Source organism: Puma concolor, chromosome A3, assembly GCF_028749965.1.
Source record: "Puma concolor isolate L17-30 chromosome A3, mPumCon1.1.hap2, whole genome shotgun sequence".
NCBI classification, from domain to species: domain Eukaryota; kingdom Metazoa; phylum Chordata; class Mammalia; order Carnivora; family Felidae; genus Puma; species Puma concolor.
Window position 1 is genome coordinate 111,711,806 of NC_141669.1, and position 26,353 is coordinate 111,738,158.

General features: G+C 51.2%; 2 protein-coding genes across 3 annotated transcripts; one reads left to right on the plus strand and one right to left on the minus strand.

The window, feature by feature from the left end:
- Window positions 1–159: 159 nt before the first annotated feature.
- Window positions 160–21,166, minus strand: VPS16 (VPS16 core subunit of CORVET and HOPS complexes). The gene is made up of 24 exons (XM_025931926.2): window positions 21,021–21,166; window positions 6,857–6,945; window positions 6,532–6,629; window positions 6,322–6,450; window positions 6,098–6,242; window positions 5,857–5,972; window positions 5,636–5,758; window positions 5,451–5,506; window positions 5,010–5,099; window positions 4,809–4,903; window positions 4,631–4,707; window positions 4,046–4,177; window positions 3,806–3,933; window positions 3,635–3,670; window positions 3,337–3,445; window positions 3,034–3,168; window positions 2,830–2,938; window positions 2,641–2,738; window positions 2,450–2,557; window positions 2,056–2,133; window positions 1,512–1,681; window positions 1,333–1,429; window positions 566–669; window positions 160–452 (listed from the first exon to the last, which is right to left on the minus strand). Exons 1-24 carry the CDS (start codon window positions 21,071–21,073, stop codon window positions 308–310), a joined length of 2,520 nt encoding a protein of 839 aa, XP_025787711.1. The 5' UTR covers window positions 21,074–21,166; the 3' UTR covers window positions 160–307.
- PCED1A (PC-esterase domain containing 1A) lies at window positions 20,965–26,311 on the plus strand. Of its 2 annotated transcripts, none has more exons than XM_086701834.1 (8): window positions 20,965–20,982; window positions 21,929–22,073; window positions 22,595–22,674; window positions 22,785–23,023; window positions 23,126–23,264; window positions 23,383–23,641; window positions 25,303–25,578; window positions 25,925–26,311. In XM_086701834.1, the coding sequence occupies exons 2-8, from the start codon at window positions 21,950–21,952 to the stop codon at window positions 26,170–26,172; spliced, it is 1,365 nt and encodes a 454-aa protein (XP_086557960.1). In that variant the 5' UTR covers window positions 20,965–20,982; window positions 21,929–21,949; the 3' UTR covers window positions 26,173–26,311. The 2 variants fall into 2 exon arrangements, with proteins under 2 accessions (XP_086557960.1, XP_086557959.1); XM_086701833.1 differs by lacking the exon at window positions 20,965–20,982 and adding an exon at window positions 21,184–21,636.
- The last annotated feature ends 42 nt before the right edge of the window (window positions 26,312–26,353 follow it).

A 26,353-nucleotide genomic window follows, 5' to 3' on the forward strand; every position in this document is an offset into this window, starting at 1 on the left:
TTCCTTCTGTAACAGTGGAGAGGGGCAAGTCTCTTGTAAATGTTGCTGAGCAGCTCCCCCTTCAGCCCCAAAATAATCAAACACATAGAGTTCTGCTGAGGCACCTGGATGGTTCTGCCTCCAGCATGCTTTTGCTTAGGCTGGACTGCATACGACAAGCACTCTAAAATGTCCCAACTTTATTTACATCCAGACCCCTGGCTCCGACCCCACCCCAGCTCCTCAGCTTAGCTCTGGGGGAGAAGCTGGATGCGCAGTGACGCTTCGGCCAAGGCTACAGCTCAAGGAGATGTGTGGGGTGAGCCCCTCACTTCTTCTGGGCTTGTGCCCTAGCCCGCTGAATTTTGTCAGCCGTGGCCCCATCTGTGGCTCCAGTGCAGTGGGATAATACAAGGCTCAGCTCTGCTTCATTCCTGTGCTCGATGGCCACATCTGCGGCCTGAGCCACATCCCTGTGGTTGTGAGGAGAGGAGATGGTGTCGGTCTTCCCAAGGGCACAAACCATGCCCCTCATCAGCCCACTGGCTCAGCCACCCAGCACCCACAGGGCTCTCAGATGACACACCCAACGAGAAGCAAGGCCTTGACCTTCTGCTCCGGACCCACACGGGAGGCATACTTCTTGGCCTCATATTTGTTGTGTTGCTTCATGCAGATCTCAACAAAGGGCTTAAGAGAGGAAGGGGTGGAAGGAGAAGGTATGTCAGATCCTCTCTCTTATGAGCAAAAGTCCAAAGGGCACACTGCCCCTATGCATTTCATATATCCTTCAGTACATATAACCCCATCCCACCCCCTCCCTGACGTGCAACAGTTGTGACCTCAACATTCTCAGGGCAGAAACCACCTAAACCACAGATCTGTTAGTGCCTTGAGGCTCCACCATCCACTGCCACCCTCTCACGATAGAAGTCTCTTGACTTCTCGGGGCCTGTGTTTTCTCTCATGGCTACCCTTATCCCACCTACTGATCCACCTGCCACAGAAAACAAACCTCCTCGGTGTCCTCCAACTGCCTCCCGCACATGCCCTCCCAGTGCCCCTCCACCCCCTACTCAAACAAGACCTTCCCCTTTAGGCACATGGTGTGGGCTGTGGGCCTCCTTGGAGAAACCAGCTCATTCCTTCTCTCACCAACATCTGCGTCCTAACTCAGCCTGCTCTCCCACAGCTCTGGCCCACAAGTGTGCAGACACGGGAAGCACCTGCTAACTATGTGGGACAGCTGAACAGATGCATGAATGGGCCATCTGCCTGCCTATCTCTGGGCCTGGTTCTCTCCCCAGGACTACCCTGCCTGAAGGTGGGGCACAGGGACGGCCCGTGTCTCACCAGGTAGCCAATGGGTGATTTCTTGCTCTTTGAAAACTTCTCTAGCTCCTCCCAGTCTTCCAGATCGGCCAGGGCAGTCAGCTTCAGCCACCAGAGCCTGCGGGGAAGCTGGGCTTGGAGGTATTGCAGGATGGGCAGGTGGTCCCAGGACCCATCTGCAGCCGGCTGCCCTAACCCACCTCTTGTCAGGAATGCGGAAGTCACGTGCCAGCTGCTCTGCGCGCTTGTTGTGGCCTCCAAGGATGAGGGTAGTGACCGTGTCGTGTAGAGACAAGTCCAGGAACCGGCCCCCCAACTCATCTTCTAGGCGTCGCTGCAGCCGTAGGAGCCTCATTTGATCCTCTGTGGCCTGGGACGGAGATGAGGCAGGATGGGGATGACAGGGACAAGGAGGAAAGACCGGGAGAGGAGGAAAAGGGGTTCTTAGAAAAGAGGAATGAGGGGAGCCTGGGTGGCTCAGTTGGTTAAGCATCTGACTCATGATTTTGGTTCAGCTCATGATCTCACAGTTCAGAGGCTGAGCCCTGCATCAGCCTCTGCGCTGGCAGTGCGGAGCCTGCTGGGGATTCTCTGTTTCTCTCTCTGCCCCTCCCCTGCTGGCACAGGCTCCCCCTCTCCCTCTCCCTCTCTCTATGAAAAACAAATAAACATAAAAAGAAAGAAAGAAAGAAAGAAAGAAAGAAAGAAAGAAAGAAAGAAAGAAAGAAAGAAAGCAAGCCAAACCTTGGCTGCAAACTCGTTCTTGGCTTTGTAGAAGGCGTCAGCTGCTGTCTGCAAAGCTGCAACCCGCCCCTCGATACGCTACAGCCACAAGAAGGGAAGCCTGAGCTCACAGCACAAAGGAAATCAGCCATCCTCATTTGGGGTACACTTCTCTCCCCGGTCCCTGTGCCCAGGGTTGCCAGGGCCAGCCTTACCCTCTGGGTGCACCACTCTGGTGTCCCCAGGGGGGAGGCTAGCTCCTCTGGGACCAACCACCATCCTGGCCTCACGTCTTCCCAGAATCTCCCGCAGCAGAAGGACCAGATGGGGCATGTACCAGGAGGCCTAGATCCCTGGAGAAGGAACCTGACCGACAGCCCAGCCCACGGGCCCCACCCGGCCGTGGACCTCAGACCTCCTCTGCAGCATAGCTGGCTCGGATGTGGAAGCTGCCCAGCTCCTGGTGGTTGTCATCCTGATTGTAGAGGTCCTTCAGCGTCTCTAGCTCCTGATGTTTACAGAACTGGGGCCATGGACAGGCAGGCAGTCAGCAAGGCCAACTCAGGGGCTCAGGAGGTTCCAGCCCCATCCCTGCCCAGGGCACACCTGTCGGTACAAACTCAGGGCCATGGGCTGGTTCCGAAGAGTCATGAAAAAATCTCCTCGATTTAGCTCATTCTTCAGGTGCAGCAACACCGTGAACACTAGAAGACAGTAAGGTGATGTAGGGACTCCAGCCTGGCCCCTTGCTTAGCCCAGGGGCCCCAGCCTGGCCCTCCTCCAATCCCTGCTCACCCAGATCAGTGTCCCCACTCTCAATGGCCTTGCTCAGCGCCAGTTTGCTCCTCTTCATCTTTAGGAGAAGGGGTACCTGCTCCCCAGAGCGTGGCTCATACTCCAGCAGCTGTGGGGTGGGGAGAAAGGCACAGAGAGAAGGAGCTGGCCTGGTGGCCTCTAATACCAATGTCAGAGCATCTGGACAGGGCTGGGCGCCCACACCTTGATGGCCAGCTCTGTGCGGCCACAGCCATAGGCCCGCGCAGCAATGTCAGAGTAAGAGACGCCAGGCGTATCCCCCAGCTTCTGGTTAATGGCCCGAGCAACATCCTCGTCGGACACGTCCTTCTGTTGCACCTGCAGATAGAGGGAGTGGTCACACACACCTAGATCTCACCCTTCATCCTACACCCCCACTTGCCCTCTATCACGATCTACCCCTTCAGCTCTACACTTCATATTTCCTATACCTCACCAGGGCCTGGAATCCCCTAAATGCCCTTGAACCCCACCCTATATCCTCACCTTGTAGCAGGCCCAGTGGGCCAGGATCCTGCTGACGCCCTGCACTTCGGGAAGGCGCAGGTACTCACAAATCTGGATCGCCAGGGGGTAAAGCCTCCGCAACACAAGCCTGGCAGGCAAGGGGGTAAAGGGTACAAGAGTGAGGTGGGATAGAGAGGGCAGCCTGACCCCAGCCTGTAACTCAGGCCTCCCAGATCCCAGAGAAACGGGTGAGGAACAGTGACCACAAGAACCCAGCAGGGGCTGTGACGCCTGCCCACGTACAGCCCTCCTCCCAGAACCCTGGGGTTTGCTGTACCTGTCCAGCAGCACCTGGATGGTGAGCTGCTTATATCTGTAAATTACTTGGTTAAGGATCCAGCTGGGGGATAAGCCCTATTTGCCAAGGACTTTCAGGAAGCATCTTCAGTCCCTCCCCTTCGCCTACCACCACTGGCTGTAAACATCCTTGTAGCTGGCCTGAGGATACTGGCTATAAGTGAGGGGGATCCCGATGTGATAATCCCGAATGGCATTGAGCACACGCAGGTCCTGACACATGCGCACGAAGCTGTCAGGTGGAAATCTGTCGAGGAAACACTTCCCAAAGGAGGCCGCCTGAGAAGAGCCAGAGGTCAAGAGATCTTACCCCCCCACCACACACACCCCTCCTGCCAGCACACCCCCTGCCCAGCACCAGCCCCCCAGCAGCCCCGCTGTGCAGGCCAACCCTGAGCAGGCTCTTCTGCATGTCTGGCCGGTGCTCATGTCCCGCGGCCTCGATGCACTGCTGCACGGCCTGGGTCAGCTGCCCCAGCTCCTGGATCTCCCGTAGGTACTCATCTGCCTTCTGGCTCTCTTTCTGGGGGGTGGGGGAAGGGTACCAGGGATGGAGTGCCATGACAGAGAATACCATGTGTCTGGTCCCCCGTCCCCTGGACTGTGCTTCACATGGGCTGGTTTGGAGGGGCTGCAGAGGCCAAAGCCCAAACCCCTTCAGCCCGCAGTCCACCTGAGGTGCCCATACCTCCCCCCCATATCAGCCCACAACTGCCAGCGAGGGGCCCGGATAGTAACCCTGACTTGTGCCTGGGCTGAGGTGAGTAAGGGCTCCCTGCACCTCCCCATCACCACACGGAGGACACTTCAGTGCACCTGAGCTGACTTTCTCCAGCCCAGTGTCCAGCCCGGACTCTTCTCTTGACAAGTGGCACCTGGCTGAAGTCCACCATGCCCAGCCAGGGGCACAGGGCTGAGCCAATTAAGAAGGGAAAGGAGAACATCCTGGGGCCCAGGGAGAAGCCCAGGGCTTCACCTCATACTCTTTCTGGGCCTCCAACAACAGCGCTCCAGGGGCCATCGAGGCAATTTTGAAGATCTCCTCGCTGGCCACTAGGGGAGGGAGATGGTGCGGGTTAGTGGGGCAGGGAATCCTCAGCACTCGATGACCTGATCCTGCCCTGGGTCACACGGTGCCCTTGTGAGGGCCTCACCTGGAACCTCATGTAGGAACTCGTGGGTGCTACGAGAGAAGATGCGGACCCCATCCAGCTCAGGAACCAAATAGGAGTCTTCGTCCAGCACAAACCTGAGCTTGGTCAAGGTTCCCAAGAGCATCCAGAAATGGGGCGAGGCAGGTGAACCTCCCTCTCCTTCCCTCCCACCCCCGTCCCCAGGCAGTCCTCCAAGGATACTGGATGCTCTCAGGCGCATCACCCACCACCATTAGCCGCCTCTCCCAGGCCACCACAACGGCCCTCTCTTTGCTGCGAGGGCGGCTACACCTGTGGGCAGCATCATGCACATCTGGGACACACAGGACACCGCCAGCCAGTACAGCCACATCTCCCATTCTCCCACATCACTGCTTACACCACTTTGCCTTGGTAGAGCCCTGCACATACGTGCTACCCCTTATCCTGTTCTCTGATTGACATCTGCTTCCCTCTCCCCCTGTGCTGTCAGCTCCCAGGGGCATCTGGGGCCCACAGCGGGGGCAGGGGTTTCCCTCAAGTATGCAGTGGCAGAGAAGACAAGATGCAAGCTCCACCTGGCATGGCCAGTGGACAGGATGAATCCAGGTGTTTCAGGAAACGAGGCTGTGCCCACCCCCAGCATAACACCCCCATCCTCACCAGACCATCTGCTTCGGGGGGGCCCGGATGTTACAGTTGAACTCACACAGCTTCTCCTGAAAGGGCACAGGGAACACCATGGCCTTGTCTCAGTAGTTACCAGTCTGGTTAAAAAGCCCCACCCCTGCCCCTAACAGATCGCTCCTGGACAAGGCACGGTGCCCCGTGTCATCCCAGGATCACACCTTGAGTGATGCTGTCCCCATCCAGATGTAGCCTGTGTCCGTGAAGAGTGCCAAGTGTCGGTAGGTGAAGGAGACGGCCATCTGCAGGAAGCTGCTCACTCCTGGCGCCAGGCCAAAAGGTGTCTGGGGCAGGCCGGGGGGGGACACCAGATGTTGATTTCTCCGAGCTTCCCCACTGCCTCCCTCACCCCTTCCATTTCACTCCAACCCGGGACCCTCACCACTGCGGAGCAGGCGGACTGGTCCAGGAGGTAAAGATCAGGCCCCACAGCCAGAAGAATGTGTGCAACTCGGTCCTGGCAGAGGGCGGTCCAGCACGTAGGTGCACCCTGCAGACCTGTGGCCGGGGAAGAGGACGGCTTCAGGATGACCAGAGCCCACAGCCTCCGCCTCTGTTGGCCCCACAGTCTGGAGACACATCTGTGGGCACTGAATGGCTGTCTCGGGGATGTCAGGGCTCACCTGGCACCTCTGGCATCCGGCGGAGTTTGAGGTCACTGACATTGGCACTGAGAATAAAGCGGTGGGCCCCGGTGAGGATGGCCACGCCTGAACCAAACTCAGTATGGAAGATCCGGGCGTCCAGAATCCGGTTCTGGAGCACCTCCTGGGGAGAGGGGCCGAGGGTTGAGGGGGCCACAGAGTCATGGACTGCATCCCTTTCCCCAGCCCCCTGTGGCCCCTACATTGCCCATGCTGAAGTGTCTCCGGAAGTCACCGTGAAGCCCGTATACCAGAACTCCACCATCCTCCTGCACGCAGAGCAGCTCCTCTTCAGCTGACCAGCCTAGGGACACCACGGTCCCACTCTTCCACTGCAGAGGAGAGGGAAGTTCCTGAGGCTGTCCTTGGGGCACGGACCCAGCCAAGCCCCAAGGTGGGTCAGGCATGCTCACCAGCAGACTGGCCAGAGGCAGGCCGGAAGCAGAATAGATCTCAAGCACTGGCCGTACGCTGGCAGCCTTCTCCTTCCGCCACGGGTTCCTCAACAGTGCTGTCGTTTACGAAGAGATTTTCTGCCCAGGTCCCCAGGCCCACCCCATATGAAGCAGGCTTCAGGAGAACCACAATTTAAAGCATCTCAGTAGGGGGTGAGAGGTCGGGGGGGAATCGGAGTGGCACACATCAGCAAGAACCACCCGACAGCAAGGCCCCCGAGAATCATGGACCTTGAGTCCACCCTATTGTCCCGGAGCAGGCAGTGGCAGACGGGTGACATACCAATGGGGCCCCCGTAGGGCGCAGCAGCTACCAGGCAATCCCTGAGTTCCTCCTTCAGGTCCCAGTCCATGCTGTACAGCTCATATTTCCTGCCCGTGCAGAGGCAAGCAGAGATTAGCCTCCTCATGACCCTGCCTCCAGATGGGAGTGAGCCCCAGAAGAACCCCTAAAACCTCCATTTGCCCTTCACAAGGCAGTCGAGGCCCCCCACAGGTGGGAGAGGGTGATGACCAGAAACATCTAGGGCCGCTGACCACTAGTTGCGTAGGGACTGCAGGTGAGGGAGCAGACGGTGCTGGCAGTGCAGGATGTGGTTCTCCTGTCCAAGGATGGCAGGAGCTCCTGGCATAGGAGGCCGGCTGTGCAGCCAATATCCAGGTAGGACTACTAAGGTAGGGCCAGGGTGGGGTGGGCTGGCTTTGGGCCTGCATCAGCAGGAAATAAGACCCTCTGAGAGAGTCTCTCAGGGCAGGCAGACTTTCCTCTATGCCTGGTTCTTAACACCAAATCAGGTTGTGGGCTTTATAGCCAGGGGTCCAGCTCAACACTTGCTGATAATGAACTCCGTTTTAGAGGCATTGAGTTAGCAGTGGCTGAGAGAAATCCAAGAAGAGCTCTTCGGTGAGTCCAGAGCTGGGGACAGAGTCCTGGGTAGATGTCAATCTCTGAACGCTCAGCTTATGCAAGGTAACACAAATCACAAGCCCGCATGAGATGGCTGCAATCTAAGACATGTGGATCTCCAAGAGAGTGCACACTGTGTGAAGACAGCGTGGGACACCTGACACATGCCATCATTTGATGGCTCAAGGTGGAGACATGAGGACAGAGAAGGAACGGGCACTATCCCAGAAAACCAAGAGAAAGCAGTATTTAAGGGGAGTGTTTCCTCCAGTATCATTTCAGGAGTCATCCTGATAAGAATCAGAAAGATGCCTACTATTACCTTCTATTTGACATTCTTTTGGGGGTTCTAGCCAAAATAATTTAAGAAAAAAAAAGAGAGAAGTTTTTATTTTGGAGAAGGAGTGAGTTTGCTCTATTCACAAATAATGTGATTGTCTACTTAGAAAATCCAAAGCAGGACGCTTGGGTGGCTCAGTTGGTTAAGCATCTGACTTCGGCTCAGGTCATGATCTCCCAGTTCATGAGTTCGAGTCCCGCATCAGATGACTCGAGCTCCGCTTCAGGTGAACACAAGCCCCACCTCGGGTAAAAAAACGAGCCTGGCTTCGGGTGAGTCACGCTTCTCTCTCTGTCTCTCTCTCTTCCAGCCCCCCTGTCTCTCTCTGCTCCTCATGGGATTCTCTCTCTCTCTCTCTCTCTCTCTCTCTCTGCCCCTCAATCACTTGTGCCCTCTCTCTCTCTCAAAGAAAGAAAGAAAGAAAGAAAGAAAGAAAGAAAGAAAGAAAGAAAATCCAAAGCAGTCTATGGGAGAATGAACAAAAGAGCTCAGTACGGCAATCAACAAAAACCTACATGTTTTCTATACCAATAACTTTTCTATACCATAGCAAGAATCGATTAGAAATATAACTCTAAAAGATCCTAATCATGACAGCAATAAAATGACGATAGGCAAGAATAAACCTAACAAACATTTTTACAAAATAAAATCATAGGGGGGGAAAAAAGAGAGGCAAACCAGGAAATAATACTCCTAACTACAGAGGACAAACTTAGGGTTACTAGAGGGGAGGTGGGCAGGGGGATGGGTTAAATAGGTGGTGGGCATTACAGAGGCCACGTCTGTGATGAGCACCAGGTGTTGTGTGTAAGTGATCAATCACTAAATTCTACATCTGAAACTAACATTACACTGTATGTTAATGAACTGTAATTTAAATAAAAATTTGAAAGAAAAAAATCAAAGGACACAGAAGACATGAAGAAACATCCCAAAATGATCTATGAGTACACAAGAATTCCAATAAAAATTCTCCCAATTGGGGGGGGGGGGGGTACTAGAAGAGCAAACTGATTCCAAAACTCATTTGCAGAAAAAAAAAAAATATCTTAAACAGAAAATGTTGGAAAATATCTAAAAATATTTTGAAAATAAAACAACAGATATATACCAAATATCAAATACAGTATATAAAACGAAAGTTGATTAAAACTGTTGTTTTGGCACAGGAATAAGCAAATAGATTGATGGAAGAGAAAAGAGTCCAGAAAAAGAACCGGGAATTGAGCATTACTAGCATTACTAGAGATGGCATTTCAAATTGTTGCAAATTGATACTTGAAATGAGACAATGGGCCATATGGAAAGAATTTCCATGAACGCTATTTCATTACTTAATCTCTACAATAAAATATTTTCCAGATGGAATTCAAACTTTGAATGTTAAAAAAAAAATAAAGCCGTATCAGAACAAATCTTGGCTATTTTCACATTCTCAAAATAGAAACAATTTCTAAGCATGATACATAACCCAGAAGTCACAAAAAAAGAACAACAAATGAGTCTAAATAAAAATGGACTTCTGTAAACTTCTATATAAAAAGGGGTAAAACAATACATGTGCTTTGTATTTGCTTCCATTTGAAAAAAAAGATTCTGGAAAGATTTCTAAGAATCTAGTAACTGGTTACTGGTAGGTGACGGGGTGGAATCCAGTTGAATAGGGACAGGGATGGGAAAGGGACTTTGAGTTTTTAAATCACTTGAATGGTTATTTATTAAAATGATTAACATTAAAAAACTTTCATAGATTTAAAAAATCCACTGAAGACAAACTATGAAGACAAACAACGATAAGGGATTTTCGAAAATGTCTGTGACACATGTGGAAAAGAGGTACTTTTCTTAAAAATACAAAAGGCTCTGAGTCATTTTCAAAAATGAACATAAAACCAAAAGAAAATAAAAATGGTCAAGAGCTATAATCATACTATTTTATGTGAAAATATTTAAAAACTAAACACAAAAACCTTGAGAAAATATGAGCTAATATTTTTATAATGTGAACTATGGCAAAGTCTTTCAGAGCAAGACAGAAAACCTAGAAATTATCAAGGGAAAAAATGATAGATTTTATTACATAAAAATTAAAATTCTGTATATTGGGTGGCTCAGTCAGTTAAGCGTCCGACTTCAACTCAGGTCATGATCTCACGGTCCGTGGGTTCAAGCCTCGCGTCGGGCTCTGTGCTGACAGCTCAGAGCCTGGAGCCTGTTTTGGATTCTGTGTCTCCCTCTCTCTCTGCCCCTCTTCAGCTCACACTCTCTCTCTCTCTCAAAAAAAAAATAAAATAAAATAAACTTTAAAAAAATTCTGTATATAAAAAATATGTAAGAGTCAAGTGACCTTTTAGTTCTCCCCCAAATCCTAGAAAAACCCCCTTCAGTACAGTGCAGGTTAAATAAACTATGGGATGCCCATTCTGGGGAATATTATGTGGCCATTAATAAGCTGAGTCTGTGTACTGACATGAATGATTTCTAGATGTCCTGTTAAATACCAACAAAAGGTGCAGCTCAGTAGGAACCATGTTAACCCATTTATTTTATACAAAAACTGAGCACATACCTTTGACAAGCGTATTTACATATAATTACATGTAGGTGTGTAAACACATGGAAAAATGCTCAGAGACATGGAGCTGAATTCAGCCAGAGATAGTGGGTACCTGTGGGGAGGGTGGTGAATGAAGGAGGGATGTTGGGGGACTGCCAACTTTTAGACTTTTGCATTATTTGAATTTTTGATAACCCATGTGCATTTTTTGACATTTTGTTACTAAAATCATTCCATGAAAATCTGATGGGAAAATAGATGTTCACACAGACCTACCACGCCAGTTATCAATTTATTGCCACTTAGCTCCAAAATCACCCTCCGACACTGTTCTGTGAGAACAGACAGCGTGTCTTTATGCATTTCTCCTCCACAGTGTGATCTTAACCTTTCTCAGTAGAGGGCGCTTGGAGGGATGCGGAACGGGCTCTCCTGACTGCTTCCAGTTGGAGTTCACCCGGAATCACCTTCCCGTGGCTCCCTGGTCCAGACACCACACTCCTAGACTCCTGCCCATACCAGGCTCTACTTCCTCTGCTGCCAAGATGCCTGCCTGTCCACTGGCTACCCTGCCTGTGCCCTTGGGTTTCCACTGACCCCCTCCGCACACCTGTGCACCCAACCACTGCTTGTGGCTCAGCTTACAGACACCATGTGCTCCCGGCTGCCTCTCTGCACCATTACCACCATTCCATTCCATGCCCACCCCCTTGGCCACCAGCCGCAGCTCGCCTGTGTCCCCCTACCTTCTGAACTCCAGAGGGCTGCTTCTTGCTTGCCCAGCAACCGGGACCAGCTTTGGTCCGGGCAAACCAGTGAACTTTACTCTCCAGTGAGCTGCAATTTTTATTTTCTCCAGCAAGATCTGAATTCCAGCCTGGGGAGGGGATTCCCTTCCAAGTTTGTCATTCTTTGGGTACTCTCCCTCAGCCCTGGGTGATTCACACAAAACTTTCTTTTACCTTATACTTACTCTTTTATCAGTTCAATAATTCTTCATGTTTATTAAACTCTCTCAGTTTAAGTCTCCCAACTGGACCCAAACTGCTATAAACCTGGTGCAGGGAGTGGTGGCAGAAGACAGACTCCTAAAGATGCGATTTGGGGATTGGTTTGGTTGTGTGCTTGGGCTCGAGGGCAGTGCTGAGCTCCCCGGCAAAGGGAAACAAATGCTAGTCACCTACTGCATGAAGTGGCACCACAATTAATCAAGCCTGCGGTTTACTGTGGTGAAATGCCAAGTCAAACATGCACCTTGGGGTGACTTCTGGGCCTGAATGTATGGCAGTAATGGTGATTATAAGGGCTGGGGATTGGGACAGATTATTTTGAGTGCACTTGGACATGTACAAAGAGAAAACGACAAGTTTGCGCTCATTAACTTTCAGCTCAAGTCATGGTCTGAGAAGCAGAAAGCTTCCATTACAGCCCTAACAGAATCTCTTCTTTCTTGTGGCCACACAGCCTCTCACTGCTAAAAATCAAACACAAAATTTAATTGTGTGGGTTGTTAAATCATCAACATACCATTTCTCGTGTGAGAATTAATGGCTCTTATGAGGAAAAGAATTGGATCCTGAAACCTGCAAACAATGGAAGTAGGTTGCCTTCCTGTGTCCAAGGAGACTAGCCTTTGGCTGCTTGAAAACCCTATGATAACCTCACTTGGGGTAGATGTCTTGGGAACCTCCCTACCCAAGGCTGACCTGGCCTAACACTACTGTTGAGTGGCTAACCTCTCTGCCAATAGCAGAGACTAATATCTGATCCCAATATGGCACCATTCCTGGGGGGACCAGCCTGCAAGCGGATTATGTATGACTTTGCAAGGGAGGGGGTGGCCATCAGCAGCTGAACCCACTGGTCAATCAACTTCCCTCAGAGTGGGCAATCCGATGTAATGATGCCTCCAGATTTCATGCAGCATAAACACCACAGCATCACCCATGAAATGTTTCTGTGCAAAATGTTCAACCTGAATCTATTCAAGCCTCTAGATCTACAACACAGTTTCAGGAAATTCAGACTACGATAGATTATACAGTTCAAATTCAAAGGCACCACAAAGAAGTAATGGGACAAATCCAGATAAAACCAATGGTCTATTACACAAGTCAATGTCATGAAAAACAAAAGGTAAGGGTGGGAGTGGGGAAAACAATAGTCAAGTTTATGAAAGACTTAATTAAGACAGGTAAACAAACGAGTAATTCTAGTTTAGGCCTTGATTTGAACTGATTATAAAAAGACACTTTGGGGGCACGTGGGTGGCTCAGTTGAGCATCCAACTTCGGCTCAGGTCATGATCTCGCAGTTTGTGAGTTTGAGCCCCATGTTGGGCTCTGTGCTGACAGCTAGGAGCCTGGAGCCTGCTTTGGATTCTGTGTCTCCCTCTCTCTCTGCTCCTCCCCTACTCACATTCTGTCTCTGTCTCTCTCAAAAATAAAATAAAAACATTAAAAAAAAATTTTTTTAATAAAAAAAACATAAAAAGACACTTTGAAGACAATTGGGTAAGTCTGAGCAGGGACTGGTTGTTAGATGATTTTAAATGTTAACTTTGTTAGGTGTGAAATAGTATTGCAGTTTCATAGAAAAGACTGCAGTTTCATAGAAAAGACTGCATTTTCGCAGGAAAAAATTGTCATTTTTTAAAAAGTAATGCACATTGAAGTTATGTCTGTAATTTATTTTAAAATATAGCAGAAAAAGTATTTGATTGAAAAGATGTGCCTACGCATGCCTGGGGGGTTTAGTCAATTAAGTGTCTGACTTCAGCTCAGGTCATGATCTCACAGTTCATGAGTTTGAGCCCCGTGTCGGGTTCTGTGCTCACAGCTCAGAGCCTGGAGCCTATTTCAGATTCTGTGTCTCCGTCTATCTCTACCCCTTCCTTGCTCACACTGTCTGTCTGTCTCTCAAAAAAATGAATATTAAAAAGGGGTGAAGAGAAAATAGCAAATTGCTGATACTTATTGAAGCTAGGTGATGAGTACATGAAGATCCACTAAATTACTTTTACTACATTTATGTATATTTGAACTTAAAAAAAAAGTTTATTTATTTTGAGAGAGAGAGAGACAGCACAAGCATGGGAGAGGCGGAGAGAGGGAGGGAGACAGAATCCAAGCAAGCTCCACCCTGCCACCATGGAGCTGAATGGGGGGGCTTGAACCTACCAACCATGAGACCATGACCTGGGCTGAAACCAAGAGTTGGACGCTTAACTGCTAAGCTACTCAGGTGCCCATAAAATATTTAACTTCCAAATTGCTGAAGCAAATATTGTAACATAACAATTTTTAAGCCTAACTGATAGTGCTGGGTGTTCATTCTACCATTCTTTGTTGAACACTTGAAAATGTTCACAGTAAAAGGTTAAGGTGTATTTCCGAGAGAAGTGAAGATTCATCTCTAACCAGTGTTCCAGGGAGTAAAGTTCAGATGAGGCCTGAGATCTGTCCGCTGAAGTGACAGAATGTCACTAAGAATAGGGTGGTCTGACCAGAGTGAATGGTCAGTGGGAAGAGAAAAAAACAGAACCAAATACAGATGGCAATCTTTAGACCTTTGGCTAGAGCGGCGAGAAGAAAGAAGGGGTGAGAAGGAGGGACCTGTGGAACGGGGGAGTTTATTTTTTGTCAGGATGGGGAGATACAGATCACATTTCTAGTACCCGCCCCAGAGATAATGGAGTAGGTTTGGCCACAGAAGCTCAATGTAGCCGGCATCTCAGGTGACCTTGATGCAGGGGGTCCTGGACAACAGCTGGAGAAGCCCTGTGGCTGAGGGAGGGCATGAGTGGATGGTGTGTGGTTTCTGGGAAGGCAGGGAGACAGGCACATCTCCTCACTGGGTCAGGATAGACAGCTGGCAGGTTTGGTAGGGGGAAGTCTTAGCCCTTCTATGTGACTTCGAGTTCTCTGGGAAGCACAAGGTGAAGTCAGCTGTTGGGCAGAGGGGCCAAGAAGACTATGATTTGCAATATTTCGAAATTATTTGAATTGTTGTGTAATCTTTTTTTTTTTTTCAACGTTTATTTATTTTTGGGACAGAGAGAGACAGAGCATGAACGGGCGAGGGGCAGAGAGAGAGGGAGACACAGAATCGGAAACAGGCTCCAGGCTCTGAGCCATCAGCCCAGAGCCCGACGCGGGGCTCGAACTCACAGACCGTGAGATCGTGACCTGGTTGAAGTCGGACGCTTAACCGACTGCTCCACCCAGGCGCCCCAGTTGTGTAATCTTTTAAAAGGAAAAGCAGCGGAGCACCTGGGTGGCTAAGTTGGTTGAGTGTCTGACTTTGGTTCAGGTCATGATCTTGCGGTCCGTGGGTTCGGGCCCCACGTCGGGCTCTGTGCTGACAGCTCAGAGCCTGCTTTGAATTCTGTCTCTCTCTCTCTCTCTCTCTCTTCTCTGCTCCTCCCCTGCTCATGCTCTCTCTCAAAAAGAAATAAACATTAAAAAAAAATTTTTTTAAAGGAAAAGTAGAGCCCTTGTGATGAGTGTAGGCTGACCCCACATAAAAGGACTGCGAGGGCCCACTTGAGGCTGGTGGGCACAATTTGCAGTAGTCCCACCCTGCCTGTCTGTGGCCTGCCTGGCAGCACTCAGTAGCCTGGGCGCGGGTAGAGATGGTGAGTGGCTGGTGCACTGGGAGGTGCCCCTGTGCCAGGCAGATGCAGCCAAAGGACAAAGGAACAAAGTTGTTGGGGAAAAGGCAAGAAACTGAAATGACTGACTATGGCTGCACTCCAAGCTGGACAGGGAGGGGCATGTGTATAGAAGGGGGCTCTGCACATGATACGAAGAGAACAGAGGGTTCCTGGGATGGGGAGCCCGATGAGGTTGAAGGACAGGTGTATTAGGAGGTATCAGAGTATAGTGAAGACAGGAGCTCGTGGTCACAGAGGGAGCTGCGTGAATTGAATGTTTCAGAGGGAAAGCAGTTCTGGAAGAACACAGGCACCAGGTGGAGGGTGGCTAACGTAGATAAAGTCACTTGAGAAGAACTCATGGAACTATGAAGCCTGGTGGCCACTTAAGTCACCCTGGAAGGTCGCAAGAGCTGGGATGTCCAGGAAGCTGTCCAATCAGTCAGTGGGGGATGTGGTTCAGGAGGTCGGTGGCAGCACAGACCTAGCTGGGAAGAGGGCAGAGCCCCTCCACGGGGTACACGAATTAAGAGTCAGGGAGCGAAGAACAACAAAACATGGACCACCTCCCAAGGCTTTGAGGTGAAGAAGCCTTCTCAGGGACAGTCAGATGACTCAAGCTGTGCCTACAGGGTGGCATGGGGTATGGATAGGCAAGGTGAAAGGCAGCAGGGAGAGCGGCTTCTCAGAAGAGCCAAGGGGTATGGACTTTTATAAGGACAGCCACAGCCTTAATGAGGAAGGCCAGTCCCATATTTCTCCTCTATTCCCGGGTTCCAGAAGTGGGAAATCTCAGCAGCAGTAAACAGACCCTGGATTCTAATACCAGGAAATCACTGACCCTAGCAGCTCTTGCAGCCTCAGTTCCAGCCCCCTCCAGGAAACACTGAAGAAATCCCTGTGGCTGTGCAGCTGAACTCCTGGGAAGTTCCCAGTTCCAAGCATGGTCTGCCACAGTGTGGGAAGAGCCCTTGTGTGAAAACAGATTATCTCCAGCCTTTGCCTCAAGGGTCCACGCGGGGCTACGGAACCACTGGGGAGGAAGGGGCACATCAAGTCTAGCCTTGGGGAACAATCTACTTATTCCAAAATCCTCAGGCCCGAAGGAGAGCCCACCATCACCCCTGAAATCCTTCGATTCCAATCTGCCTCAAAAATAAATACTACTGAAGAACTCTTGTACATTGTTGGAAATGTAAAATGGTGTAGCTGCCATGGAAAAAAGTATGAGAATTCCTCCCCAAAAAATAAACAGGATTACATGTAATCCAGCAGTTCCATTCAGTATCCAAAAGAACTGAGAACAGTCTCGAAGGGATATCTGCACACACATGTTCCTAGCAGCGTTATTCACAACAGCCACGAGGTGGAAGTAACAGAAACAGAAACAGGAAACAGAATGGTGGCGGGGCGCCTGGGTGGCTCAGTCGGCTGGGCGTCGACTTCAGCTCAGGTCATGATCTCACAGTTCGTGGGTTCGAGCCCCGCGTCGGGCTCTGTGCTGACAGTGCAGAGCCTGGAGCCTGTTTCGGATTCTGTGTCTCCCTCTCTCTCTGCCCCACCCCTGTTCATACTCTGTCTCTGTCTCAAGAATAAATAAGCATTAAAAAAAAAAAAAAAAACCAGAATGGTGGCTACCAGGGCTGGGGGAGGGGGAAAATGGGGAGTTATTGTTTAATGGTTATAGAGTTTCAATTTTGCAAGATGAAAAAGTTCTGGAGATTCATTGCACAACACGAATGTACTTACTACTACTGGAGTGTACCTTAGAATGGTTAAGGCAGGACATTTTATATTATGTATATTTAACCACAATTTTTAAAATTGTTTGTGTTTAGGGGCACCTGGCTCAGTTGGTACAGCATGCGACCCTTGATCTCGGGGGCGTTAAGTTCAAGCCCCACATTGGGTGTAGAAATTACTTAAAGACAAAATCTTAAAAGTTCATGTTTACGTGTTACACCCCCCCCACCCCCCGCAATCCTACTAAAATAGTCAAGCCCTTTTCTAAGAAGAGTTTTAGGAGAACATAATGTATCTTGCCTCCTTTCCCTTACCATAAGGGATGTTTCTAAAGTACCTGAGATAATGTGCCCCAAATCAAGCTAACCCTTTCCGCACAAAACTCACTCTTCCTTTCTCATTATCTTAAGCCAAAACCCCAATCATCCTCAATTCCTTGCTCTACCTCCTTCCTACTGAGTGCAACCTATCACAATCTCCTTTGATTTTGTCCCCTAAATATCTGATGCATCCCCTTTTCTCCATTTCTACCATACTGCCACCATCAACTTCTCCCTCGTCTATTCCTCCAGCCCCCTCACCAGTCTTCCTTGCCTCCATATTTGCTTGTCCCTTCTAACTTGTCCTCCCTAATGCCTCTAGAAGTTACACACACACACACTCACACACACACACACACACACACACTCACCTGTGGCAATCCAGCCACACTGGCTCTCTGTTTAGACAATCGAGGGTGTCCTAGTCTTGCCTGCCTCAGGGCCTTTGTATATGCTCTTTTTCATCACAGTCCCTGCACTCACGTTTACTCATCCCCTGGATGGGGGAATTATATTTCCTTCAGAAAGTTTTCTTTACCTCTAACTTCCAGTCTATTCTATATACTCTCTTAGGACCCTATATCTCTTCTTTATGGTGATTATGATTAAACAAATACTAAGTCATTAATGGTTATCAACTATCTCTCCTACTGGCTATAAGCTCCATGAGAGTAGACAGGGTCTGTCTTTTTATTGGTCACACTAAGACACTTTAGTGTCTTTTTATTTACACACAGCCTGGCAAAGGGTTGAGCAAAATTAATCAATGGGATCAATCCAAGTTTGGTTTTTAGGATAAAAATGGCTAAAATTCTGGAACTCCATAGGAACTAGTAACCACTCCCTCTCCTTGCATTCCCAAATTCAGTGAACTTTCCAAAACATTACTTCCAATGTAAAAGTATCCTATCCTGTAGAAAGGATTTGAAAAGCAATGCCTGCCACTTGTTTATCATTAATTTACTTACTGGAACATATCCTGGCATAAGGCTATGCACAAATATGAATAAAACCAAATAGTTGCATTTATTTTAAAAAAAAATTTTTTTTTCAACGTTTATTTATTTTTGGGACAGAGAGAGACAGAGCATGAACAGGGGAGGGGCAGAGAGAGAGGGAGACACAGAATCGGAAACAGGCTCCAGGCTCTGAGCCATCAGCCCAGAGCCTGACGCGGGGCTCAAACTCACGGACCGCGAGATCATGACCTGGCTGAAGTCGGACGCTTAACCGACTGCGCCACCCAGGCGCCCCGAAATAGTTGCATTTAAAACATGTCCACTCTGGGGGAGCCTGGCTGGCTCAATTGCAAGAGTATGCGACTCTTGAACTCAGGGTCATGAGTTGGAGCCCCACATTGGGTGTAGAGGTTACTTAAGTAAACTTAAAAAAAAAAAATTTCCACTCTGGTGAAGCTAGAATATGCTGTTATATTTTCCTGTTAAAACAAGACAAAATAAAACAAAACAAAACAAAACAAAACCAAAGGAGTACCTGGGTGGCTTAGTCGGTTAAGCATCTGACTTTCACTCAGCTCATGGTCTCGGGGTTTGTGAGTTCGAGCCCAGAGTGAGGCTCTGTGCTGACAGCTCAGAGCCTGGAGCCTGCTTCCGATTCTGTGTCTCCCTCTCTCTCTGCCCCTCCCCCACTCCCGCTCATGCTCTGGCTCTCTTTCTCTCAAAAATAGATAAACATAAAAAAAAAAAAAAAACAACCCTATGCTTTAACACATTTAAAGGTTCTAAAAGACTGGATTCAAAGCCTGCCTCCACCGCTTACTGGCTGGGTAACCTGTCTACCTAATCTCTCTGCGTCTCAGTTTCCCCATCAGTAAGATGGGGCTAATGATAACTACCCCATGGGGTCATGAAACAAACAAGTTAATACATATCAGATACTTAACACAGTGTCTAGAACAGAGAATGGCTCAACATTCATTAGCAAAAGTCAAAGGCTTAGACCTTTACCCTTTCTGGCAGTACAGCACAAGGAAGGGGAGGCTAGCCAGACAGGTCATGTCTATGGCACATACTCAACAATTACATTCATTTAAAACTTTCCTGATGCATCAACAAGGCTAAGACTTTGTGTGATAAACAGGAGCTCTGTGGTAATGACGTCTTTTGTCTTCAGCATTCTCGGATTTAACAAACCTGTGTAGGCAATATGTATTTTCAAAACACACAACGTGTGTTTTCATACTTTTAAAAGGGTATGCTGTATGTGTAAACACTAAGTCATATGGCTACTTCTGTCAAATGACATCCCTTCTCCACAAGAAAAAAAACAGTTGAAATCATTGTTACTTCCTACTGACTTTACTGCTTCTTCATTAAGTTTCTGCATTTTTTTTCACATTGTATATGCATATTTACAAGAGATAATAATTATAAACAACAAAAGCAACCGAGCTCTAAAAATTGCCACAAAGCATTTGTCCATCTTGAAAGTGTTGAGAGCTAACATTTTGTGTTATCAAAAATTACGCTGAAAACTTTTAACATGTGAATAAAAATAGTATAGAGTTTCACTAACACAACAGGGTATTTTGTACTGAAATACGACCCCAGTGCAGTATCTTCTGACCTTTAGGTGCAATCAAAAGTATTCTTAAAACTTTATGGGATTACTACACAGCAGGCATTGTCCTAAAAATGCACTGGACATAAAGAGATAAACATAGGGGCGCCTGGGTGGCGCAGTCGGTTAAGCGTCCGACTTCAACCAGGTCATGATCTCACCATCCGTGAGTTCGAGCCCCGCGTCGGGCTCTGGGCTGATGGCTCAGAGCCTGGAGCCTGTTTCCGATTCTGTGTCTCCCTCTCTCTCTGCCCCTCGCCCGTTCATGATCTGTCTCTCTCTGTCCCAAAAAGTAAATAAACGTTGAAAAAAAAAAATTAAAAAAAAAAAAAAAAGAGATAAACATAGTCTTGGTCCTCAAGGAACTTAGTTTATACCATAAGAAACCTATGTAAATATTGCTCTACTGTACCATTCATAACAGAAGTAACACTGGGCCCTATGAAGCCCAAGAAAGTCAGCTGACTTAGGACTGGAAGAGCGACGGTTTCAGGAAGAAACCTTGAACCAAGTCCTGAAATATGAGTAAGAATTCTCCGGTGAGATAAAGAGGGCAATGGCAGTACCCACAGAAGGAACTGAAAGCTGGTGCAAACATCGAGAAGCCATGAAACATGGCGGTGTTTTGGAGTCCTGCAATTCTGTGCAACTCGAATACAAGACTTGGGTAGGAGAGGAGCAAATGGAGCTGGAGACAAATAGAGGCTGACTTACAGATGTTCCAATAGAAGAAGTTTGTGTTTTAACCTACAGAGAAGGGACGCCATTGAAAAATCCTTATCAGGGTAATGATGCGACCGGTTTACACTTCATTTCAATAGTTTAGGACTCTACGACTTCCAGGAGAGGGTTACCCCTGAGGGTCCTCACTCGCGCTGCTCCTGAATTCACAAACGACTTGCCCCCTTCTCCCAGCCTGGGTTTGCTGTTACCCCGCCCGCCCGCCGTGCGATCCCGCCTCCCGCGGAGCGCCCCTGTAGTCTGACTTTGGCAGCACTTCGCCGCAGGAGACTAAACACTCGCTGTCACCCGCAGGCCGCCTCCCTCAACGTGATCTGAGCATCCTTCCGGAGGCTGACAGATCGGGGCTTCAGCGTTAGACGCTGCTCTACTTCTGTGACCGCCGTGCTTGCCTCAGTTTCCTTCCTGGATCTGGGGAAGGCCCGGCCCCTTGGCCATTAGGCGGCTGTGCGTTAAGTGGTGGACGCCGGGGGAGAGCCGGCGAGGGGCGGACCCCAGCGCCCACAGTGACGGGGGCGCGCGCCGCCGGCTCCGCCCGAAGACTCTAGTCGGCGGGCCAGCGGGGTAAGCCGGACCGCGCGCGGGAGGGCGGGGGGTCTCACCGGTAAAAGGCAGAGTCCCCGAGCGGGTTCCAGTTCGCCGTGTAGCAGTCCATGGCTGGTGCAAGCGGCTGCTGGGCAGCGCAAAGGAGACACCCGCCGGGCGCGGGCTCCGGGCCGGCACTTCCGCTTCCGCCCGTCCGGGTCACGTGGTGAGGCTGCCGCCACGGCCATCACCACTGTGGGCAACTTGCGCTCGGCCCCCGCCGCGCCCCCGCCCACACCCGGGCCTCGTGCCCGCCCGGGTGGGCCCGGCCCTGACTCCTGCTCTCCGCCGCGGCTACCCACGCCGCCTCCTTGTCCCCTCGGGCGCTGGGGGTCGCGCAGGGCGGGACATGGGTGACCGGAAGTGGAAGCTGTGAACGTCGCCGCCCGGGGCGCCGAAGCTCCAGGCGCCGTCGGGGCCGCCGCGACGCACGCATGGAGAGCGCTGGGCTCTGGGCTGCGCACCGACGGCTAACCGGCACGCACGGGTTCTGCCGGGCGCGGGCTGTGCAGAACCGACCGGCCTCTCGGGGCACGGGAACATGAGGCTAGGCCCAGAGCCCTCAGTGGGCGAGGCGCGCGGTGTGCGGGCCTGCCCCGGTCGCGGGTGAACGGTGCAGAGCCCCGGGACTCGGTAATTGGCACGAACGGGCGCGCGCATGCGCGGGGCGGCGGCGGGCACGTGGCGGGGCTCAGGGCGGCGCCGCGCGGGAAGCGCCTCGGTGCCCAGGCCAGAGACCCCCTGACTCCGGTACCAAGTGTCACCGAGGCACGCGCCACCATGAGTCCCCCTCTGCCGCCACCACCTCTCCCCTGTAGCCCTGAGCAGCCCTGGAGGGGCCGGCGCAGCTCTCGTTTAGCGGGCCCTGGGCCCGACCTGTCCTGAGTCCCCACGCGCGCCGCGGCTTAGTGGCCTCTCCCCGCAGCCCGTCATTGGCAGCGGCGGCATGGTCTTCTGTCTGGACAACGAGCAGCCACGCCTCCCGCTGCGAAGCGCCATGGTCCACTTCCAGGCCTCAGAAGTCCAGCAGCTGCTACACAACAAGTTCGTGGTCATCTTGGGGGACTCAAGTGAGTGCCCTTCTAGGTTCACACTACCCAGCCTCGCACCTTCAGTCTGTTTCCTATGACTGGACCCATTGTCAACATCCCAAATTTCTTTCTACCCTTAGCCTGTTCCAGGCCAGTAGGTTTACTTTTATTTTCCCACACACCATCCACAGGTGTCCCGACAGATGTAGCCTGTCAAATTTTTGACCCCGTCCTTGTTCAGCACTTTTTTTCCCTGACAGTCTCCCACGGGACTCCTTGTATGGGAGCAGTAGATTGTGTTGTCCCTCTCCTGGTCTCCTGGGACTACTTATCTCTACCAGGTGATCTTGGGTCGCTGCGTACTAAGTTGAGGGTGGTGCGTGGCCAGAAGGCGGAGGTAATACAGGATTTTTTTAACCTTACCTTTTCTCCTATCTCTGTTAACACTCCACAGAGGTAGTGGTGGGCAGCCCTAACCTTGGGAAAATGAGGCCTGGACTTAGGAGGAGCTAGGGTGGGGTGAGGCCTGACTTAGCCTCAGGATCTCTGTCTCCCTGCAGTCCAGCGGTCTGTGTACAAGGACCTAGTGCTCTTGCTCCAGAGGGACTCCCTGCTCACAGCTGCTCAGCTGAAAGCCAAGGTGAGGGAAGCTCCATAGTCATGCCAGTGGTGGGTGGGCACAGACCCTCGCCTGGCAGGGTCTTCCTCCCTGGCCTGGGTCTGACCAGCTGGGTTGGGGGGGGCGGGCAGGGGGAGCTGAGCTTTGAACAGGACCAACTGGTGGCTGGGGGTCAGCTGGGTGAACTGCACAACGGGACACAGTACCGGGAGGTCCGCCAGTTCTGCTCGGGTTCTGGCCACCACCTTGTGCGCTTCTACTTCCTCACCCGCGTTTACTCCGAGTACCTCGAGGGCGTCCTGGAGGAGCTGACATACGGGCCTGCCCCGGACCTGGTGATCATCAACTCCTGCCTCTGGGATCTCTCCAGGTTGGGGCGGCGGGGAGAGGGAAATACTGGTTGGGGGTGGAGGTGTGGCTCAGAGGCTCTCCACCCTCTGCCCTCGCCCACCCTGCGTGTGTTGTCCAACAGGTATGGCCGCTGCTCAATGGAGAGCTACCGAGAGAACCTGGAGCGGGTGTTTGTGCGCATGGACCAGGTGTTGCCAGACTCTTGCCTGCTGGTGTGGAACATGGCAATGCCCTTGGGGGAGCGCGTCACTGGGGGTTTCCTTTTGCCAGAGGCAAGTGACCAGGGCCCTTCGGGTTGGGGGAGGAGGCAGCTGACTGGTAGATAGAGGGCCTTCCCTCCCCGACCCTGCTTCATTGTGTGGCTCTTAGATGCTACACTTTCTTACTCAGCTCCAGCCCCTGGCAGGGTCTCTGCGGCGGGATGTGGTTGAAGGGAACTTCTACAGCGCAACACTGGCCGGGGACCACTGCTTTGATGTCCTGGACCTCCACTTTCATTTCCGGCATGCGGTACAGCACCGTCACCGAGACGGTGTCCACTGGGACCAGCATGCCCACCGCCACCTCTCACACTTGCTTCTGACCCACGTGGCCGACGCCTGGGGTGTGGAGCTGCCCAAGCGTGACTATCCTTCTGGTGAGCCCTACCACAGGGGGTAAGATAGTGATGCAGAGGGGGTTCACAGAGCACAGGGCTCAGAAACAGAACAGGACAGAGGTACTCGGGGGGGAGTAGGGACCTCTTGAAGGACTGTTGTGGCCCCTGAGTGCTCCTTCCTCATCCCGTGGGGAGAGTGAGATCACAGGAGCAACATCCTGATCTGAGCTTTGGTTCTGTACGGTCTAGCATGTAGAAATCTCTGTGTAGGTGAACGAGCTTATATAACCTTTGAGCACGTAAGGTAGCGGGTCAAAAGACCCCTATCCTACAGGTGAATAGGAAAGAAATGGGGGTGTTTCTAGCTAGGCATGGGGGTGGGGGGTGGAAAGACAGAAGTGGAGGAAGGGTAATCATGCAGTGTGGCAGAAGCAAAGAAGCCCCTCAGTTGGTGTCACCAGCCTCTCAGTTCCTGCCTGCTCTTCAAAGGGGGCGTGGTGGCTGATTGTTTCCATGTCTGCGTTCCCCCTGGATCATGTCCTCAAAGAGCAAGGTTCCTGCCGTGTTGCCAGCTCATCCCTTTTGGCTCCAGCGTCTAGGACGATTGTGTACATAGCACCTACAGAATTGTGTTTGTTGAGTTGGGGGCACGAGTCATATTAGAAGGCTGTTTATAGCAGCACTATAGGGTGTGAGGGCAGAGAGAGACCAGGAATGTCATAGAGGTGAACTTCTAGGACTTGGTAGCCAGGAGTTGGAGCCCTTGGGAGGTGAATTAGGAATTTGATTACATAATGGTTCAGTTTCCTTGTTTTTTAGATGAGAAGAACTAATCCTCAGCAAAGAGAGGGATGCTCTAAAGGTTATAAGGCTAGTTTGTGGTGGCTCAGGTCTTCCGAACCCGGTTTGGAGCTCCAGAAATAGAAATGTGAAAAGGAAGAGTTGGGTGGGAGGATGTGATTGGTGAGTCTGGTGCAAGCAGACCTCTGAGGTGCTGGGGAAATGTGCAGTAGATCTGGAGTCAGCAGGGCCCGGCTGAGCGCATGAGTGTGGACCGTGAAAGGAGAGAGCAGATCGGGGGCCATGCTGTAGAAGGGAAGAGGGGCTGCTGGAGGAAACAAAAGGAAAAGAGAGCAGAGGCACTTTCAGGGAGGACAGAGTCTATTGGCTGTGTCACGTGACTGTCAGGAAAAGAGGAAGTGGTTGCTTGTAGTCAGAAAAGTGCTGAAGGTGTGGAGTTGGGTTAAGAGGCAGAAGCAATTGATGAAGGAATGGAAAATGGTCAAAATACCCCTTTTGGACATTTGGGAGGCATGGGACTGCTGGGACAGGAGAATGACAGGAAGAGCTCACGTTGTCCAGAAGGAAGACCTCTTAAGCTCATTTATTGGTCTGTGGGGAGAAGCTGGGAGAGGAAAAAGTTACAGACACAGGAGCTGGGCATACAAAGGAAGAAGGCTCTAGAGGGGAGCAGGAAGTCAGAGCAAAGGCAGATCTGTGACTTTGAGAAAGGTAAGGAAGAAGGACTGTACTCTGGACTTGGCCTGAAGTGAGAGGGAATGAGGAAGACTAGGTAGGATGCAGAGGGTGCTGTCACCTGGTGGCCCTGTTTTCCGAGAGGAGGGAAGAGAAATGTGGACAGCCAGATTTCAGGGCGAACTGGCTCTCAGGCCTAAAACAAACAACCATCCCATTCCTAGACCCATGGATTGAGGACTGGCCAGAGCCGGATCATCCGTTCCAGGGGAGCCATGGGCAGCCCCCAGACTTCGGGGAGCAGCTGGCCTTGCCCCCACCCCAGCCTTCTCCTCTGCCCCCTCCCATACCTTTCCCCTACCCCATTCCTCAGCCCTCGCCGCCTCCCCTGTTTCCCCCCCTGCCCCAGGACACCCCCTTTTTCCCAGGCCAGCCCTTCCCAGCCCATGAATTCTTCAGTTATAATTCAACAGAAGACTTCTCGATGTCACCCCACTTAGGTAGGTGCCTCCGTGGCCTCCCTTCACACCTCTCCCAGGTTCCCCACGCACCTTCCCCAGCCTAGCCTTTTGTGCCCAGGTGGGCTGAGGAGAGGGGTAGCTCCTTGTGCCCCCAGGACTGGGTTCAGTCGCTGCTGGGTCTAGAACAGCGTCTGTAGACTCATTAATGAATCCATTGATTGTCACAATTTGCTGGTTTGGAGGTAGGGGAAGTGGTATTGCCATTTTGCAGATGGGGAAACAGAAGCCTCGAGAAGCTCGCCCTGGAGGATCAGAGCTGCCTGAAGGCAGAGCTGGCCTCACCTTGGCCACAAGCCCACTCTGATCATGACTGGTTCTTTTGTAGGATGTGGCCCTGGAGTGAACTTTGTGCCTGGCCCCCTGCCACCTCCAGTCCCTGGCCCTGTCCCCCATGGTCAGCACCGGGGCCCAGTGGTCCACCGGGGGATCCCACGCTGTGCTCCCAGCAGCCCCTACCATGTGCCGAGGATGGGGGGGCCCTGCAGACAGCGGCTCAGACACTCAGACAGACTGATCCACACAAACAAACTGGACAGACAGCCTCCTGCCCATTCGGGGACATGGCCTGGGTAGACTGGATCTTGGGCTGGGGCTGGATGTGCCGATGGCCCTGCAGGGCCTGCTTGCCACCCCCGGTGCTGGGTCAGGGTGTCTGTTATGCCTGACATTGTTCTTGTCCATTGCTGTCACTAAATAAAGGCGTGGAAGAACAGAGTGGCATCTTCCTGTGTGAGGGAATTGGTCTCCCAAACCA